Source organism: Rhynchophorus ferrugineus, unplaced genomic scaffold (assembly GCF_030347505.1).
Source record: "Rhynchophorus ferrugineus isolate W39M unplaced genomic scaffold, kcgeb_rfMv2 rfM1, whole genome shotgun sequence".
NCBI classification, from domain to species: domain Eukaryota; kingdom Metazoa; phylum Arthropoda; class Insecta; order Coleoptera; family Curculionidae; genus Rhynchophorus; species Rhynchophorus ferrugineus.
This window is the reverse complement of record NW_027472580.1, coordinates 10557828-10580176: the sequence shown is the minus strand read 5'-3', so window position 1 is coordinate 10580176 and position 22349 is coordinate 10557828. Positions and strand designations below refer to the sequence as shown.

Sequence of the window (22349 nt, the reverse complement as noted above, 5' to 3'; positions counted from 1 at the left end):
AAACAGTGAGATCGTGTCAAAACGTTACAGTGTTGTGAAAGTAGTTTTAGTTCATTTTGGCTTGATAAAAAAATTCTATTTTGAACAAAATAATGAAATAAAAATAATGTTATAAACATGTATTTTAACATTACAGTAGATCTAATGCATATATTGACTCGTTCAAATCAATAAATAATGCTGCAAAATTAGTTCAAAAACTCGTTCAAAATAAGCAAAGCGCCAAAACAAAACAAACAAAATATATAAACGGCCTTTTAACTGGCAAGAGGGGTCTCCATTATCTTGCTCCTGTTCGATGTAACTGATTAGAACAATATGTGTCCCACTCTGACTTTCTGCTTTAATGGTTTCACTGTTTTCATCCAAAATTATATTAAGCAGCGATTTGAAATGTATCAAAACAAGCAAAGCGTTAAAACTATGTTTGCCGATATATAAACTGCTGTTATTATTACTAATATTTTGAAGAAATTCTTCAAGTCCTCATGTTTCTTCGGTCAATAATTTAGGCACCATTTAAGTTATACTTTTTAATTTAAAGCATATAATTTTAAATTGTCGTCAATTTCTTTATGCCTAAAATGTTAATTAACGTTGACAAAAAGGAAAACATTGCGATGGGTTTTATTTACTCTTTGTGGAACTTTCGAAAAATCATTTAACATAAACTTACAGATATGAGACTTATTTCACTCTATGAAACCGTACGAACTTTCTTGCTAGTGCAATGCGCCTTAATAGTTTTTCCATACAGAAAAAAAATCAAAACGTTTCATAAACGATTAAATAATTTTATTGATCTCCAAACAGGAATTAACCATAAAAGATTACCCTAAACAATGAGTGGACCTATGACTGGATCCAAAGAAAGAGGGTCATTTTAGTTTCACATTTCTTTATGTGCGCTCCGCGCGACCTCATCCGGTATAACGAAAAACCCATCACCAAGTGCCGTGTAATCGACGAACCCAAAAAACGAAATCAAAACCTAAAATAAACTTTACCTAATCAACTTTAATAAACTACCGTCAGAACAACAACAACAAAAAAAGACCAGCGCCAAGAGGAAGAAGGAAAACCCATTATCCGCTTATAAAAATGAATCCTACGGGTTCGTTTCTATTTGATCGGTCCCGTTACGTTCACGACTGAACAGAGACGGGGCGTGTGATTCCGAACGGCCCAAACGCCTAGCAATAAAAACCTTGACAGGAAACCGGTAGCGAGGTCTCACGAAACCAGAATCCACGTACGTAGCTGCGCCGATGGCCCTAACTACCGGTTATGTGGTTCTTTGTGTCGGGATCAGGAACTAGTTCGGATTTTGCGTGAAATACATCAAATATCAACCGAAAATTCCCATCAGAACGGAGATAGTTAATATTCCCAACTATTTCAGTGATATTTTTATAGAAAAATTACTAAAAATACATTAAAGAATGTAAAACAGGTTTTAATTTCCCAACCGGCGTTGGTAGGAGAGGGACGGTGACGAGTCACGTCGTAGCTCTAAGCGGGTCGATCGTTACAGCTGATTCTGACACTCGGCTGTTGCCAGGCCAGAGGTTCACGATAGAAATCCTCTCTCCCCATTGGTCGGAATTACAGGACAATCCAATGGGCCACGATAATAGTGTTACCGGACAAAGTAATGCAATTATTTTAATCATATAGAATTTGTTGATTAAATATTGGAAATTGTGCTAGATTCTAACGTTTGCCGATTTATTTTTTACGTATATATTATTCAGGGTACAAGTTTTTTTCTTTTACAAATATATCCCTATGTTATTACCGTAAACTCTAACGGCTATATAATTATTTATCTACTGTTATATATGCTAAAATATATTATTTTTGCTGGGATTTTTTTAAAGTAAAAATTATATATTCTTTTATGTATTATTAAGTACTGAAAACCATTTCATAAGCAAAAGCGATATATAGATACAACGTGATTATAATTGTTTTTATGTTTAAACTTTATTTTTTTATTGAAATTTAAAATTTTGTCATTTTGATTCTTTCGTATACGTCTTCGTTTTTCAAGACGTTAAATTCTTTATATTGTATTCGTGATCTATACAAGACTAGTTTATGAAGGAAAAATATTTTTATTACAATAATTGACAAAAACATATGAAATCAGTGAATTTGTACTTTAAGAAATGTTTAAAAATCCAGTCATTTCACCAGATTTAAGTCTACATGATTTGTGGTTGTTTTATTATTATCTTTTTAATTTAAATTTATTTTATATATTAGTTTCTTAATTATTTTTTATTTATAAAGTATAATTATCATAGTAAATTAAAAATATGTGGAAAATAATAAAATCTATCTTTGTTTTGCTTGATTATTTGTTTAATATATGTTGTTGAATTGAAAATATGTTGCAGATAAAGGATTTCTGTCTTGCTCCATTAAATTTTCTATCAAAAGCTCTTATTTTTAAATCTTTATTTGTTTTTGTTTTAGCTGTACTCTATATTATATTCTTATAACGTTAATTTTATATGAGAATAGTTATACTTTTTTAAGTTTAGTTAAGGTTCCGAACTAAAAGGAAATAGACGTAAAATTAAAGGAACTGCCTTTGTTCTATTGGATTCTCTATTATGGGGAACATTGATTTTTTTTTGTTCTTATTTTACAACCAAATCAGAACAGATATTACTTATAAAATACTTTGTTTTCCGTAGTGTATAAAGTAAGTCCACTTTCTGAAATATAATTTGCATAAAATCGTGCTCGCTATAGATTGAAACTTGCCCGTAATCTCCTCAAACAAAGGAAAAAAAGCCGAGAGGAGGAAGCGTCGGTTAACGTTTGCTTGCTTTGTCCCGGCGCCAGTGCGCCGGTCCACTGTACGTTGTCGGGGCTGCCGGTTGATCAGCTGATATTCTGAGGCGAGTTCTTTGTCAGGCGGCGGTGGTGCAACATCATTTCCCCAGTCACATCTCGACGGACCATCGCCGAATACACACCGCACGATGCGAAGAGTGCTATGAGCTGTCGTCGTCGGCGGATCGCACGATCGTGACATTGACAGGGGAGCCGTCAAAAAAAAAACAGTAGTCAGAAAATAAAAAGCGACGAGATGTTCCGGAGCAGTTTCCAGGAGGAACGGGTCGTGGCCAAAGATTCCAAACTGCAGGCGGTTTTCAGTAAATTGTCGGGGGTGTTGCCTCGAGCCGAAGACTTTCAGGGCAACACCATACCGAAAATCATGTCCTCGGACATAATCGAATCCGTATTGGCCGATTCGCCCGTGCCGGTCTCTACAAGTAAGTAGATTTTCATTTCATTTCTTACAAACTACACGCTGTTATTCCGCGTGTCACTTATTCTCCACAAAATAAAAAAAAATACTTGAAAATTAAACAGCTAAAACTTTTTCCTGGGTGCATTTGGAAGTCTGAGATGCCACATTGTTTATAGAGTGATGCAATTTCTTAATAAATACTTTATAATATATATAAATACTGCCGCAATTCAATAAATATTTGTTGTAATGTAACGCGGAAAAAAATAAATGCGTCCGAAAATAGATTTCTGTTATACCAACATGGAAAATAGTTTATTATACTATGAAATCTTTCTAATATATTGCTTTAATATATATGTGATATAACTATGAAATTATTATTAAAACATTCTATATTTGGTGTTATAGCCTATTTGATCTTTTATATGTATCGTAGAGACGCTTTCTAGAGTTTTAAGGCTTCTAACAAAGTTTATTTGAAATGCATATTTTTTATTTCACTAGTTCATGAACTTATTTATATTGCGATTCTACGGAAGTTGCATTTTGTTTCATATTTTACGGAATGAATGTTTCTATTCAAATAAATAAGAGAATACTTTTTTAAATCCATTTTTTATACGTCAGGTATAAAATACATTTTACAATATAATTAAAGTTCTTATACATATGTAAAATATAAGACTTATAGCAAACTATTTTTTATAAAGAATATATATTAGCATGCAAATGTCTAAATTAATTTAATAATCTGATAACATCAAATTGAAAAATATTCTTAAATTATTTGGGCATTAAAGGAAGCTATATTTAATACTACACTGTTTCGGATATGTTATGCATTTCTCAATGACCTTAGAGGCTAAATTACTTTATACCAATTAATTCCTTTTTCCTGATAAAGTACAAAATATATTTTATGGTAGAGGATACATATATATGTAGTTTTTAATAAATAATATAGATCAGCACATTAACTTCAATATTATTAGTTGTAAGTTAAAATGTAAAAGTTCTAGTAAAATAAATATTTGTTCTAATATAACGCTGGTTTAATAAGAGTATCTCAAAATTTATTTCTATTATACCAAATGGAAAAATACTGACTTGTATTACATGAATACTAAACGAATATATATTTAATTTTTTTTGGGATCTAGGGATAGAGCATAGAAAATTACTCCAAATAAATTTAGTCATTTTTGTACTTGAGAATAGTACAATAGAAATTAGTTTTTTTGGTACATCTCGCAAGACAGCCTACTGTATCACTCGTAGTGATGCAATATCTAAATAAATAATTGCCGTTTATAATATACTGTCGTAATGAAATAAATATTAGTTGTAGTGCAATGCTGAAAAAATAATGTGTCCCAAAATAGATATCTGTTATACCAACATGGAAAATGCTTCAAAACTATGAAGTCTATTTGATATTCTATAGGTTTTATTCGATTTTTATGGCTTCAATTTGACTAAATCAATTTTTATTATAAGTTTTCTATAATGTTATATCTTTTCTTGATTGTGAATACTTATATTATTATTCGGTGACATATGTATTTAATTTTATGTTTTAAATAATATTAAAATATATACCTATAGAAGACGAGTGGTACTGTCTTTCTCATATATATAAACTGTTAAATATAGTGTTCTAAACAATGTTGTATATGTTTCACAATAAGTTTATTTATTTATTATATATTATTAATATTTATTAAAATAATAAATAAATAAAATGAAATAAATATTTATATATTATTGAACGAATCTGTTTCCCTAAAAAATTATTTGATCTTAATTGGTTTTTTTTTTAAATTCTAAAACATCTTATTATGCTGTGTTGTGCTTGTAAAATATTTTAATGGGAATTTATAAAATACACATTGAGAATAGAGGTTACATTATCATCTATTTAAACTATTTTCTCGAATTTATATAGAAAATATGTTATAAATACAAGATAAGACTGATATCACCATTCTAATTAGAGAAAAAATAGCTTTACCTAACTGAATATACCGGCCTTAAGATATCTAATCTAATTGGAATTATATTTAATATTATAAAGTTTTGGATATTGCATTTAAATATATGTTTCTTGTCTTTCTTTTAAAACTTTTCCTGAAAAAAATATTTATTTAATTTTTTATTTATTCAGTTTTATTATTTTTTTGCTTATTGAGGGTTATATTGTAATTTCACGGTAGTTTTTTAAAATGATTTTTTGGAATGATTTTTTGAATACTGAAAAAGTATCGTTGAGATTATGATATATATCACATTTGCCTCACTTTCGAGTATACTGTCTCTATAAAATAAATATTTGTGCTGGTGTAATAAATGTACCCGAAAATAGATTTCTGTTATACCAACATTGAACAAGTCCTCTTAAACCAATGAAGTATTATTAAACGAATCTATATTTAACACTGTCATAATGTTCATCATATTTACACGGTCTATATATTATATAAGATTAATTAATTTAATTAAACCTAATGTATACAAAATATAGTAATTCAGTTAAAAAAAAAATGTATCTGTAACCCTACAAGAAATACAGAAGGGGCTTTTATTCTTTTGAACACGATGATGCAGTAGGCGTCTAATATTACTCAGGCGCCTTTGATGTTTTATTCGCTTTTTAAATCCGGCGATTATTCCCTAGTCAAAAGGGTAACGTACGAGCTTATAAGGATTCAGAACGTGTAATATCTCGTATATTAAGCATATTTGATGATTTTATTCTTTCGTAAGGGTTTCAAAATGTTTTTGAACACTGTTATGGTGGAGTTTTTCTGAAAAAAATAAAACTTTTACTTTCCCTCGATTTCAAATTAATTAAATTTTTGTTTTTGGAGTAATCTTTAAGAGTTTATTGGAGAGTTATAATAACTTTAGTCGGCTGAAAACGATGCCTTTAAAGCGACTTTTTTTAACAGAGTAAAACTTAGTGATCAATTCATAGTAATGAGTTCAATTTATATCGATTAAGTCACCATATTAATTAATGGTGTACGAAAATGGGAATTATCCTCATGAAAAATGAAGAATTAAGGTTTATTATTGATTTTAAATTATTCAAAATTATATAAGCCTAAATACAGTACAATGTAGTTACGAAGAAAAAATACTATTGAGTCAAATTAATATAATAGAAACACAAGACAAACCCTGCCAAGTCAAAAAGCTTTTTTTATTGGTTCTTAATGATATTTAATATTTGACAGATATTTGAATGCCTAACAATGTTTAGTTAAAGTACTTTCGTAAATGTTATAGTTCTTTACGATTTTTTGTTAGCTGGTTATTAGATAAGCAATATGTTGAAGTAATTTTGAATCTTTGAAGCATCATATGAAAATGAGACAGACAGTTAAGGTTCTAAATATTATAATGCTCGGCTTGGTTAATGTAGTGATCAACTCGACAGGGCGGTCCTGCTACTGTTGCGATAGTCATGGGTTCGAATCTCACTGGGGTTGCTGGTAAATGTATGCTTGTTATAATTGTCATTGTCTTGTATCTAAGTCACCCCAGTAACCAGACTGGGTAAGACCGGATGTCTTCTGGGATGATCTCTAAGTTGGTCACTCGTCAGACAGTAGGTTTAATGCCGACTACTAGATGCTAAAAAATATGTGCATATGTGTTATGTGCACGATTATGTATTGCCGATTTAGCTCAGTAAAAATGTCGTTCTTGCATTATTTGTCCTGATAATTTCATATGAAAGAAACAATCAACGGATATTGTTTTATTTTAAATATCGAAAAACGGACTGCACTATATTTTGTTCATTGTTTTGTATGTTGTTTATCGAAGATCGTGCATACATTTTATCGCCTTGGTATTGTTATCTATAATGGCTCGAAAGAGAAATGCGCTACCATTTATTTGCCGGTTTCTATTTATTTAAAAGGAGTCTCGTTGATATAGGTTTAAATTTATGTTTCTAAAGTAGTTCGTTGTATAGTATGGTATTTATTATTAAAAATGTATTGGTTTTTAATTATATTTTACGAAACGAGCATTTTTTTAAAATATATTTTAATGTCTCCTTTTACCAACTATGGGTTTATCTGGACTGGGCCTAAAGTTTAACGTGGGCTCCGAACCACGGTCTCAGCATTAAGCCTACCGACTGGCGAGTGACCAACTTTAGAAATCATCCCAGAAGACATCCGGTCTTACCCAGCCTGGTTATTGGCGTGACTGGGATCATTTTCCTTGTCGGATTTTACACTCTTGCCTAGAACATTCACAAATTTTAAATAATTACAAACAGGATTCGAACCCGCGGCTATCGCAACAGTAGGAGGACCGTCCCATCGCCTTTACCACTGCGCCACCAAGCAGCTTAAACGAGTAGTTTGTTCAATTGTGTTTCCATATTAAAAAATAATGCGAAAAATATTTAAAATATATTTACATTTTTTTAAAAAATATTTTGAATTCTATTTCTTTTTTATTAATTATATCTTACATATGTTTAGTACAATTTTAATTTACAAGTTAACGTGTTACTGCTGTTCTGTTGTATATTTCTAAGAAAAAGTAAAAATAGTAAAATATTAGATTAAAACATGTTTTGTCACATAGTTTTTTAAATAAACCTTTAAAATTAAGTACCAGAATTCTCTAAATTAAATACCAATTTTAAAGGTTTATTTAAAATTATATTTAATTTATTCTGAAAAAGTTTCGAAAAATATCACCTAAAAATATCTGACAAAAATATCGATATATCGATATTATTTCTGCATCCCTAGTACGAGATTAATACATTAGTCTGTATTTCCCAAATTAAAATAAAACTAAACTACTTAAATTAATGTTAAAGAATACACTTATACACTAAATAAGTTCGTGTGGTTTGGTTGGCTTCAATCTTCTCATTTCCTGCATGTTATCCAGTAGCTGTATTGCTTCCACGTTGCTGTGATTTAGCGACCTTATTTCATGTTTTAGGGCGAAATCCTGGATCACTTCGTGTATCCATTTGATTCCGAGGTCATCGTGCAGCTCTTCGTTGGTTACGCAGCGATAAGCGTTGGTAATTAATCGTAGAACTTTGTTTTGGGTGCGTTGGATTACTAGTTGGTTTCATGTTTCAGTGCAACCCCATATTTGCACCCCATAGATTCAAATAGGCTTTATGATTGTCTGATAAACGAATCTCTTTGATTTTTGGTCAAGTTGAGAGTATCTTTCTACTAACCAGTATAGTTGCTTGACATTAAGTCTAATCTGCTCTGCTTTTTATCTAACATGATGTTGCCAATTTAACCTTCTATCGAGATATATTTCGAGGTATTTAGCTGATTCGGGTTTGAGGAATCGGGCACAAAATAAACATTAATGTTATTATGGTATAATTGAACATTATGTTATTCTTCAAAATAGTCTTTTTGTAATTCACTGAAAACTTTTGTAACTCATTGGTTGATATAGCCTTAAACTCTTTTTGTGATTGATTTTTAACCTCATCTATGTTTGATAAAGGATCTATTTCTGCTATTTTAAACAAGCTTTTTTAATTTTTGGGAATAGAAAAATTAACGTTGTACTGTCAGTGATTACTGAGGGCTAGATCTGGATTGTACTTGGGGGGCAAATCAATTCATCCAGTTCGACCATAATTTTTACAAATTTGTAACACAGATATAACAAAAGTTATTTCATTAAAAATACTATAAGTTTTAAACCAAATATTAGATTGTCATGAAATTTTGATGTATTATTTAAGGTTTACTGTTGTTAGGTTTAGGAAGGTTATCTGTATGTCTTACCAGGGACTTATTGAGTGATGTGTTAATGTATGCCAATAATTATTTAAAAAATTGAATAAAAATAGTTACTTTCGGTAAAATATAATGTACAGTATCATTCAAAGCCTTGGACCCAATAAGTTAATTTAAAAAAATATCTTAAAATATTTTGTACAACAAATTGAATGCAGTTTCCGTTAAGTCCTGGCGTCGTCAAAATGTGATTTTTATTACTTGTTCACAAATTTTACTCATTCTCTTTATTAACTTATTTAAGTATTCAGAGTTCAGTGTCTTTCATTCACTTTCTAAGTATTCTCCAAATTATGTTGGGCTCGACGAGCATCATCATTACTTCATTTTTCAATCAAGTTCATCTCATACTAATTCAATAAACACGCAGGAAATCAGAAGATTGAATCGAATAAAACCACACGATCTTATTTGGTGTATAAGTGTATTCTTCACCTTAGCTTAAGTAGATTTGTTTTGTTTTAATTTGGGAAATACATACTGATGTATTAATTAATCCCGTACTCGCCTTGTGTATTAATGCAAGTACAACAGAACAGTAATAAATTAATCTGTAAATTAAGATTGTACTAAGTATATCTAATGGCCATGTTTAAATCGTTGACATAAATGTAACAAATGTTGAAAAATGCTTCAACTAATTACATTTACTCTAGAAGGAATTCAATTTTCTTGCAGTATTTTTGGTAACCTTTATTTCAAGTTTTCTATCAATTTTAATCATATTACTGGGTTTACTATTACCAAAGTATATCTAAATCATCACCATGCTTAATAATCTGCATTGTGCATGCTTCTTAGATCTGTTCACATTTTCATTGGTGCACAAGGACATATCCATTAGGTCGGAAAATCTGAAATTTAGACTCATTCGTCCATAGGACATTTTCCTCATTTTTCCGTCAAGTTTTTTAGCCCACTCCAGTCCATTTCTCTTATGAGTACTAGGTAATCTCGTTTTTTTTTCTCTTTTAGCTCAATATACAAATAGTACTCAATTGTTCAAGGTAAATCCGTTTCCTTTTTGCCATTTTGTGCCTTTAGGAACTCTTGCAATTATTATATGAACTAATAGATTGGAAATGATGACGGTGTGATAACTTTTGTTGTCATAAAACACGTGTACTGGCCTTTTTTTCAAAATAAGGGACAATTTATAAGAAACTAGTAATTTTGTTTATTATTGTTATAGCAGGTTGTAAAAATAATTAACTTCAATACGAATACGTCTATTTAAACATTTATGGTAGTATTTTTATGTCAACTAATAATAGGGTATTTTTCAATCTTTCACGACATTGTAGTTCTTTGCCAGCGTCAATGTGTCACAATGCCGTGAAACGTGTTTTGACAGGGAGGCGGCCCCATCTATCCATGCACCCGTTTTTGTATTCTTTATGGTTTTACTAATATGACCTTTCTCCCAACCAAACTAAGAGACTTCTTTCCCTTCTCTTTCTCCCCCCTATCTGTCCATACATATATATTTAGTTATTAGAAAATATATAAAACAATATTTAATAAGGAAGTATTATAGCTGTTATTTTAACACCAAGTTTAAGCTCTTTATTTACGAATAATTCTTTCGTTTTACTATATTTTTAAATATATTAATATATAACATTACTGTTCGAAATTAATGCTGATTCTCCGTTAGAACATCAGAGGTATACATCAGCATGAAAAAAAACCAGTCCAATTACTCTTAAACAATGTTTTTAAAATGTTTTCTGATAGCTTTATATCGTGGCTTTCTTTCGCGTTGTATGCCCCGTGACTACACAAGAAACCGGTTTCGCGTTGGAAGCTGGTGATTTTGAGGCGGTGGCCAAAATACGTATAGTAAACGTAACGTAAAGTCTTCTAAAATATTTTTTATCTCGAATTATCGGTATTATGTTTTTTTTTTGGTTCGTAAAAATATGATTATATAAAATTTATATACATTAAGATAGTGTTTCTACATTTTTACATTATTTTTATCAGTTTTAAATATGATTTTGAATTGATACATACAATTATCAGTTCAGATTCTATTCGTCGATTTTTTATTGTTCAAAAACTTTTTTAGATAAATATATTTTTCATCATCGTCAGTCCGTTGCTGGTGATTTGGTAAAGTGTCTAATTCTCATAGAACGCTGCTATTGGTTCCCCAGGGCTTCGAATATCATCACTTCTTCGTTATTCACATTGTCTATTTCGATTTATATTTAGAAACCTATTTTTAGCACATTAAATAAAACATAATACTAAAATTAATACATGAGCATTTCTTGAAAAAGTTTTAAAACGTGCTTTAATGGAAAAGTAGTTTTCTACTGTCTGAAAATATGGATAAATTTTAAATTTAGCTATAAAATTACATTCAAGGGATTTTTTTTGTAGATTCCTGGTTTTAGTTTGAAAAATGGCATATATATTTTTTTCAAGCATTACCCATCACTAGTCACTATTTTATTACGTCATTATAACATTCGAATTCTATGTTAGTTAGAACATATGATAATGGGAATGGTGGGGTAGGTGTTTCTATCTAAGCATATCTAGATTGGTAAATATTGCTGCCTAAGTAATCATGTATGATAGCATATTTACCATGGATTTTCAATATAAATTCAATAGTACTTTTAAAGCCTTTAAAATTAATTCACAACTTAGTATAAAGTGTGCGATAGTGTTGGTATTTCATCTTGTCAGTATTTGTGGACATAGACTTTCTTTTATTATTGTATATTGTGTTGTGGTGATTTATCAGCATACGAATATCTTTATCAGTAATACTTCATCTTTCTAAACTGATGTATAAGGTTGTAGATGTATTTGATAGTAGTACTTTTACCCCAGTTAATTTTCTATCTTCTCAATGGATGACTGGAAACATCTAACCACAGTTTCTAAATGAGTAAATCTGAATATTTTTCGCGTTCGGTTTGTCCTCGGTTTTTTCTGAATTACTATGCGTTGAACATTTGCGAACAGTGGATGGAACGTGATTATTATCATCAAATTTAATATTTCTGTTAATACCATTTTATGGATGAATAATAAAATTTTTTAATGTTAATTTTAAATAATTTTATGAATATTTGATACTGACGATATACCAAGTGTGTCGGTAATTTTTTTTTCGTTTTTCGCTAGAAGAAAAATAAAAGCAGACCAGGCGTGGAGAGTATGACGGATATAATAAAACTTCTTATACAACTGATTTTAACATTTATTTATCTTGTTTTGTTTTGTGAGAAGTGATGGATAGTTAAAATTCATTGATTGATTGCAGTTAATGGGCCGGCTTCACCAAGTGATAACCACGATTTTTAAGCTGTTATTATTCGATGCAGAAGTAACTTCTTTTCATATTTTTTAAGTAGCATTTAACTGATATCTCGATTGTCTATATCTTTTCCATCGCTTGTAATCATTCACAAATTATGACTAGGCTCACATTCAACATTTTTTAACAATCGAGTCCCAACAGTACATACTTATGCCGAGAGAAATACTAAAAACCGACTACCCGGTATATGTTCTTCGTCCCTTTGGACCTAGAAACCTTTAGAGCTGATATCTGTATGCACCTAACACCATCACCGAATATCGATCACCGTCCATTTCCAGCTCTATTCAACTGGTGGATGAATCACCCTGTAAATAGAACGCGCCCTCCCCGCAGCGATCCGGCAGGCGAGATAAAGAATAGGCGGCTGCGAACGCCAAAATCGGCAAGACCCTCCGATCGTTAGGCAACCACCGAAGGAATTATCGTAACCCGTCTCTTTATGTCGGATAATCGAATGAAATATTCGAAATATTCCGAAATGAGGAGCGCGTTTGCCGCTCCAGATTGAGATTTTGGGCGAGCGCGAGCCTCCCCCACCCCCTGGGGCTTCGGTATGTGGATGGTGAGGGCGGGAGGGCCGAGGGGAGGAGAGAGTGAAAGGCCACATCTCGGTATTTTTAAGTATATATATTTCCCCTTGGGGAAATTCGCTACTAATAAAACTAGCAAAAGGTTGTTCATGTAAGATATTGGCTGAAATATTCGCAGTCTAACTAATAAGAGAACTTTTTTGTCACTTTCGAATACGTTATTGTCATTTCGCGACTATATAATTGTGCTTTTGCGCTTGAAGAAGGAAATTCCATACAATGGGCGTGGACAAACAAAAAATTATATGTAATAAGTCAATTGGAAAGTCCCTGGCCTACCATAGTAAATCACATTTTTCTGGGAAAATTAGTTTTTTTTTATTCAACATAATTTCCTTCAAGGGTGATACACTGATTATAGCGACCCTTCAACTTTTCGTTACCATTTTTGTAGTACGATTTGTCGTTTGCTTCAAAATCGCGAATGAGCTCGCGCGGCACCTACTTTACACTGAGCTTTCTCATATCCAAATATTCAATTGATATCTTTAGAGTATCTGCTATTTAATTTAATTTCAATTTACGGTCATTCAAAATCATTTTGTGGATTTTTTTAATGTTTTCGTCGGTAAAACCTCTTTTGGGCGCCCACTGCGTTCACCGTCTTCGGTGTTCATTTCACCACGTCTAAATTTAGTATACCAACCCTTGATGGTTGATTTTCTTGGGGCATCGTCCGGAAACTCGTCATCAAGCCAAGTTTTTGTTTCATTTTTGCTGTATTTTTTTCCTTCAAAAAGCAATATTTTATCAACACGCGAAATTCCTTTTTATCCATTTTTTTCACAATAACAAGTAACTCAAATTGCCGTAATTCAGAAACTAGTGATGCGACAGCTGTCAAATTTATACAGGCATCTTATGAGGATTAGGGTTAACTAAAAACATATGGATTTAATTCTAGTAGCGCCATCTATGTGTCAGGCCGAGGACTTTTCAATTGACCTGTTATAAATACTATGTACATAATAAATTAAAAATATATGACCACAATTTAACAATTTGTGTGTAACAATTTTACAATTTAGGTATACAAAAAATGTCAGCGTTCAGGATGAGGGTGGATCTACACTGGCGTCAGCAAGACGGATATCAAGACATTTAGTGAATTGTAGGAGTCCGAAAGGATGAGCTATTTTCTGTATGGTTTTATATATATATAACTGTTTTGAGCTCATACCAGTTGTATCAGGAATATCGTTTTTTTTAACATATAATCAGTCCAATGTTTTTCACACATAATGGATGAAATTGTTTCCAAGATGGTTTATTTCTTAACTTAAGATATTTTGATGTCTGGGAATAAAATTATCATTAAAGATTAAAATTAGCGATAAATGTTGAATTTTATGCTATTGGAAGATTAAACTAATCTAACTAGAAGAAAACAGTATTTTCGAAGAATTACGTTTTTTAATTTTTGTGTTAAAAAATCTCTTCTTAAAAGATATTTCTTCAGTTTCATTTGATTTTAGTAGTTCCTAATACACTAGACTTTACTGATCCCACCATATGCTTAATAATATTATGAACCAACCCTTTCTGTCACTGTGCAGATATCACTCCTGAACTAAACCATGGCTTTTTGCTTAGGATTGTTGTAATAAATCCACTTCTCATCGCCAGTCACAATGCGTTACAGAAAGCTGTTAGTTTTTACCAGACAATCAATGAAATCGTGATGTTGAGATCTAAATGCCATTTTTAGTCACTTCCTTTCCATCGCCTGTAAACGTTTGGACTTTATTTAAAGTTTTTTTGCTGTGTTTTGAGATGTTTAAAATTGATTTTTGTTCAATATCTCATCCAAGTAATTGACTTCGAACTTTTTTGGTCATTCAGGACGTTTTTTTTTCATTGACATCAAAATCACACAAAGTGGGATATGATAAAGCAGCATCACCATAAATTTCTAAAAGTATTTGATGGGTTCGAAATCTGGTTTCTTTAAATTAAACAACAGAAGTAACGTTATTTTCAATATTTTGGGCGTTCTAGGGGCAGTTTTTCCCATTTTTTCACTTGTTTCATAAACTATATTTTGTATTATTATTTTTATTGTTATAGTACTGGAATTTAAAAATAGTATTAATTTATGAAAAGACGTCATTTTTACGAATAGTATTGGATCTGAAATGAAATTCAGAAAATCTGTTCAGAAGTTCTGAAATTTCCTCTATACTAGTTTTGTCTTCAGCATACCAAAATATAAGGAAATCAGTTGAAAATACTTCCTACTTTGTCTCTTTTATCTAAAGATTTAGTTTCGGAAGATGAAAAAGAATAGCGCGACATCGGGATTTATCGCTTTCTTGCTGAAAATGGGGTTGCATTTTCCAAAAATAGTTATGCGTTGATGCATTTCCTATCTAAAATGTCAATTTTTGAGTCAGGATTTTAGTACTCATTTTGTCAAAGTTTTTCCAGCCTGTCGAAAAATAAAAGTTACTTCTTTCTTTTCAAGACTTTATAACATTCATGCTGTTCATTCATTGCATGTGTTTGCAAATATTTTAAGTTGTTTAACACCCCATATTCTTTGCACTAAACCGTTTGTTGAACTCTTGAGCAGTGACAGAGGAAACAACTCAATACATTGTCATCAGCTTATAGAATGAAGCTCGTCATGATTTATCTTTTACATACATATAGATTTAATTCTGTATCAATGGTTAAAGTTGCTAGGGTCTTCTATATGTTAGGGTTTTACAGTTTCGTTATAGTATAACATTATATCAAGAGATTTATCTAATTCCAAAATTGGTTTTTGCTTTGCCTTACACCACAGTTCGGAAAATTAATTATTTGATGTTCGCTCACTCGTGATTCTCTTTAATGGAACTGAGCTACGAAACCTTTACCCTCCCCTTCTTTCCTCGCCTCCCATTCGACGTTCATTATTTCACCGTCGTCTATCTTTCATTTTAATGGCCGAAACTAAACCAGCAACACCTAATCTTGGGCCTTTATGATCGGTTCGCTTGTAGCGACCGATGTGGGGATGTGGTAAAGATCACATACCGGGAAAAGTTTCGCCGCTTTCCGTCGAATTTTATCTGTTCCAGACGTTAATGGGCGATCCCCCAGGGGGGACAGTCGTAATTCAACGTTTAACAGTGCGCTAATATCTCAATTTTATTGCGGACGGTGTGTGTGCGTGATTTCGGGGGTGTGGGGAAAGGGGGGCGGCGATTTTATACGCTCAATAAAACGGTAAAAGGGAAATGAATTGAAATGTGATCCGAAATATAAAGGCATTGAAAGGAAATAAAGTTTTTTTGGTGATGTTAAAATGTCACAATGAATCCCACAATAAATTCGCTGTAAGAGTTATATTAAATAAAGGCTTGCTTCGAGCTTAGGGGTGGTATAAATTGATTTTTTTTTATTGAAGTTCGTCATTTTTTGTCCTCTCTATCTGTCACATAATAATTTAAAGAATAGAAATTTATTAATTTTTTTATCGAATACGCACGTGTTGTTGAAATAAAAAAACATCATGTGAACGTCAGTGTCTTCTTTCAAGAATTGCTCTTAGGAAGTAGCACACAAATGTATAATGAATATACTGCGAAATGAGTGTTGAGATGTATAAAACCGTTGATATTGTTTGATTTATTATTACATCTACTAAGTATATAGTACTATTTTAATTTACTAATTAATTCCTAACTTTTGTTTTGTTGCGCTTGTATCTATATATTTAAATTATATTACTTAAGCTAAAGTTAAGACTAAACATTTATACACTATACAAGTTTATATGGTTTGTTTTGTTTCAAACTTTTTTCTGTCCGTTGTTCAGTATTGTGTGTTGCTTGCACGTTGTTCTAATTTAGTAACCTTCTTTTATGTGTTAAGGCCAAATCGTGGTCTTCGTGCAATTCTTCGCAGATCAAGTATCGATAAGCATTGCTAATTAATCGATGAACTTCGGCAGCTTTGGATTACCAGTCGGTTTAATGTCTTAATTAAGTATGACTTATAAATGACTGATAAACCAATCTTTTTGATCGTAGGTCAAGATGGAACTTGAGTTTCGCCTTACCAATACGATTCTTGGTATTTTGAATCTGCTTTGTACACCTTTTGATCTAATGTGATGTATATTGTATGACTTGTTGATGATGATTAACGGTATGAACGAAAATGTAAATTTAATTTTCCTTACACATTTTTTTAATACATATTATGTATATAAACTAATGCTGTTAAATGAACAAAACATTGAAAAAGTGGTTTTTTGTCTAATTTCCAGATTTCTTTACAGGCTTTCTCAGAACAGAAATAATGTGTGTATTGTTAACACTTTGAAGCCATATTGTTGACAGATGTCGTATCTTATGAAATTGGAAATCTCTGCGCTATTTTGATAATGGCATCTTCTCTAGAATAAAACAGATGTTTTTAGTTAATAGCAGGTCTATTGAAAAGTCCCCGGTCTGACACATAGATGGCGCTACTAGAATTAAATCCATATGTTTTTTAGTTAACCCTAACCCTCAAAATATGCGTGTATAAATTTGACAGTTGTCGGATCATTAGTTTGTGAATTATAGCATTTTAAGTGAAGCAACTTTTGTTATTGTGAAAAAAATGCATAAAAAGAAATTTCGAGTAACGATAAAATATTGCTTTTTGAAGGGAATAAATCCATTTAAAGCAAAAACTTGGCTCGACGGCGAGTTTCCGGACACTGCCCCAGGAAAATCAATCATCAAGGATTGGTATGCTAAGTTTAGACGTGATGAAATGAGCACCGAAGATGGTGGAGCAAAAACAACGACGAGCTGATGGTTTGGAAAGTGTTTGAAGATGATCAAACCTAATAAACCTGAGTTTTTGCATCAATATGTAAGAATGTATGAAATATGACTCCATCATTTCACTCTGAAGTCCAATCGACAGTCATCCGAGTGGATTGCACACGGTGAACCCGCTCCAAAGCGTGGGAAAACGCAACAGTCGGCTAGCAAGGTTATGGTGTTTGTATTGGATGCACATGGAATAATTTTCATTGACTGGATTGAAAAATGAAAGACCATCAACAGCGACTATTACATCGCGTTATTGGGCCGTCTGAAGAACGAAATTGCCGGAAAACGGCCGAAATTGAAGAAAAAGAAAGTTCACCAAGAAAAGGCACCGTGTTATAAGTCAGTAGAGATGATGGCAAAAATCCGTGAATTGGGCTTCGAATTGCTTCCTCATCCACCGTATTCTCCAGGCCTGGATCTGAAAAGAAAGCTCGCTGGGAAGAACTTTTCGTCGAATGAGGAGAGGATCGCCGAAACTGAGGCCTATTTTGAAGCAACGGACAAATCGTACTACAGAAATGGTATCGAAAAGTTGGAGGGTCACTATAATCAGTGTATCACCCCTGAAGGGAACAAAAATGAATAAATAAAGCTAATTTTGCCAAAAAACTGTATTTTACTATGGTAGGCCGGGGACTTTTCAATTGACCTGTTAGGTTAATCACTTTCAAGATTACACTATTGTCAAGTAAATTTGTTTGCTGCTAAATTTGCATAGTGATTAATACTTCTTATTCATTAATATTTTATTTCTAATTTTTCTTGTATAATAAATATATTCTTTAATATTTTAGATTATTCAGTGATTAAGTTCTTTTATAGTTTCAATTATCAATAATTGCAATTTCACATGCCACGATAATGTTCCCTTAAACATAAACAATGTTTAATTTATGAGCTGTAATATATCGAGCTTTATTTTTGAAATTGGTTCTTTTAACACAGCCGAGGCGTCATTTTCATTTATTACCTTCGAATAGATGTACTGTTTGGCTATTTCGTAGAGTTTAGGTAAAGGAAAAGGCGGACCTATCTGGCAGATCTATTTGATTGGCCTATCTTTTGACCAATACCGGATGTATATATGTGTTGAAGTTGGTCTTTTGTTCCTTAACGGCAGGTAGTTAAAAAGGAGGAAGTATATCGTAAAACTGTTTCATTGTTCAAAAATATGGATGAAATAATAATTAGAAAATATATATTAAGCATAAATGTAATGCATACTCATAAAGTAAATAACAATCAAATATGGAAGTTATGAAGATGAAAAAATAGAATTGAAGACAGAAGCAAAATATAATGAAAAGAAAATTGATTATTTTTTCACGCAACTTAAAATAGTAAATTGTTTTATCACACTCATTGGTCGTTGACTCATTGTAGTCGAATGAAAATAACAATTTCTATGTCAATGGAATGCACCCTTCGAGGGTTTTTCCATTCGTGACATAAGACGGACATGTACACAGATAGAAAGATGATGGAAAGGGCACAGATAATTGTTCGGATCTCTCTGCTGTAAAAATCACTAAAGACAGTGTAAAATTAATTTTATATTTTATTGTTAGTTCTAAATGTTCTAATATTAGAATTTGTTGTTTTTTAATTACATAACATTAATCTTTATCAAGTATTGAACTACAGGGACCTTTAAATAAAATCATAGTTATTTACTGCTGATCGGGAATGTTTTTAAATTATCATTAGTTGAAACTTCTATAAAAAAATTAGCATTTAAAATGTTTGAATTGGAGATGCCAAAAAATATCGATATATCGGTATTTTGTTAGCAGATAAATATTAAAAAAAATATAAATCCAAAAAAGTTACGGACTGATGAAATAGGGGGCCTGCAAAAATTGCGCGACAAGCGAGAAATATTTTTACCATTTTCTGACATTTCCGAATTTTAAAAAATATTAAATATCCAAATGTTGTTGTACCTTCTACTGGAGAAGGCTCACACCAAATTTCTAGTAAATCGGTTTAGTAGAACTGGAAATGTCATGTTAACCATCTAGAAAAAGTAGTTTTTAAAAAACGTATTTAGAGTTTCGTTTTTAGAAGCCGCATCACTAAAACAGCTCTGTCTTCGAAAATAATTTGAATTTTAAAAATTGTCTTAAAGTTTAATATTTGAAATTATGAAAATTTTTTAATAACGATTTTTTCACATCTTTATACTATAATATTTCCTTAATATGTCTTTTTTCTTTTAATAATGAGTAATGATATATTTCTCTCAGTGCGGTAATAGTTTCACGTTCTATTATTCATTTAGGGTCGTTAATTTAATGAATTCTTCTCCCCGCTAATTAATTATCAATAACCCATTAAGTCCAATTGATGTTAATATCGGGTAATTTTAATTTCGGCCCATGGGTGCCGCTGGCCTTGACGATCTCATCACCGTTAATAAGCTCCCTAATAATAGACGCTTGTTTGTTTCAGATAATTGGCCCAATGATCCGTACTGTCACCCCCATCACCGCAATAATCAGTCGAACACGCCCCCATCTCCGACGACCCTCCCGGAAGACGTCAGTGACGATGTCGTTTCGAACGCCACCACCCTCACCAGACGTCTGGAACAAGAACTTCGGGCGGCGAAACGCACCCATCTCTCATGCGGGGAGGTATTGTTGCCCTGTAGCCTTCTTCAGAGGGTAAGCGCTAGTCACTAGGTGGTCTTGGTTTGGGGGAGATGTTAACTAGGGGGCAAATGTATCACGCATTGTCAACCATTTCGTTTTAATTAATTTTTCCTTTATATATATATATATATGTATATATATATATATATATATATATATATATATATATATATATATATATATATATATATATATATATATATACTAACGACCCGCCCCGGCTTCGCACGGGTGCAATGCTGATACTAAATTAAATACACTACAGAAAAAATATGAACGTTGTATATAAAAACATAGCGGCCCGCTCCGACTTTGCACGGGCATAAAATATATATGCCTATGTCACTCAATGAAAACATGATTAAAATCGATCCAGTATTTTTGGTTCATTCATTACTGCCCTTGGCCTGCACGCATTAAATTTGGAGTAAAACAATTCCTCTTCCCCTATACTTACTATGAAGATTTCCTGCTATCTTTGGAATATCTAAATTCATACAATTTTTATTACATTACACATTTTTAAACGCAAATTTTAAATTTGTAATATCTCCGAAAATATTTGTTTAATTTACATGCTGTAAGGAACCATATTGATCTATATTAATTGCACACTGTATTTAAGGTACTTAATTCGATAAGGATTAATGCCGTATTGCTTAAAATAGCTTCGTAAATAAGCCATTTTCTCATGTAAAAAGTAAACAATAAAAATGGTTAATGTGGGTTATCCTTAAAAGATAAACATATACCATCGCGGACTTTTTTGTAGACCTTTTTATGGTGTACAATACTGTAGTACATTAATTTGATCTAACTCGTAGGGTTAGGCAGCGTTTTTGCTAATTGTTAAATAAGCCTAAAAATAGGTTAATTTACGACATCACGTTAGAAACCTCTAAAATTAGCAATGTTGCCTTAGTATATTATGCATGTATTATACATATAAACCTTCCTCTTGAATCACTCTATCTATTGAAAAAAACCGCATCAAAATCCGTTGCGTAGTTTTAAAGATTTAAGCGCACATAGGGATATAGGGACAGAAAAGGCGACTTTGTTTTATACTATGTAGTGATCACTACATAGTATATATATATATATATATATATATATATATATAATATTAAAATAAACAATTTCGTACATAATCGAGCAAATATATAATAATCAATACTAACATATAATTTATAATATACTGGGTGTTTATAATTATATATAAGATCAGCAATAACAGGTCAATTGAAAGGTCTCCGGCCTACTGTAGTAAAACACATTTTTTTGGCAAAATTAGTTTTTTTATTCAACCTAATTCCCTTCAAAGGTGATACACTGATTATAACGACCCTCCAATACCGATACCGATACCATTTCGATTTCGATACCATTTTTGTAGTACGATTTGTCATTTGCTTCAAAATAGGCCTCAGTTTCGGCGATCACCTCTTCATTTGACGAAAATTTCTTCCCAGCGAGCATTCTTTTGAGATCTGGGAACAGAATAGGAATAGTCGAATAGAATAGGATTGTTGCCATCGTTTTCACTGACTTGTGACACGGTGTATTGTCTTGGTGACGCAGCACTTTCATTTTCTTCAAATGCTGCCGTTTTTCGGCGATTTCGTCCTTCAAACGGTCCAATAACGCTATGTAATAGTCGCTGTTGACAGTACTTCCTTTTTAAAGGTAGTCAATGAAAATTATTCCATGCGCATCCCAAAATACAGACGCCTTAACCTTGCCAGCCGACTGTTGCGTTTTCCCACGCTTTGGAGCGGGTTCATTGTGTGCAGTGCACTCGGATGACTATCGATTGGACTTTGGAGTGAAATGATGGAGCCCTGTTCCATCCATTGTCACATAT

The 22349-nt window shown here is 31.9% G+C and overlaps 1 protein-coding gene across 5 annotated transcripts in view; it reads left to right on the top strand.

Annotated features, from left to right (window-relative positions):
- Window positions 1-2909: 2909 nt before the first annotated feature.
- LOC143194937 (protein charybde) overlaps window positions 2910-22349 on the top strand; it is a 45725-nt gene continuing 26285 nt past the window's right edge. For 3 of the 5 annotated variants that reach the window (XR_013005411.1, XR_013005410.1, XM_076401742.1), the window contains exons 1-2: window positions 2910-3290; window positions 20283-20497. Coding sequence is in view for 1 of the 5 variants with exons in the window: in XM_076401742.1 (XP_076257857.1) it covers window positions 3104-3290; window positions 20283-20497 (402 nt within the window). In the remaining 4 variants the exon portion in view is untranslated. The remainder of the gene's footprint in view (window positions 3291-20282; window positions 20498-22349) is intronic. The other 2 variants (XR_013005414.1, XR_013005416.1) reach the window with 1 other exon arrangement.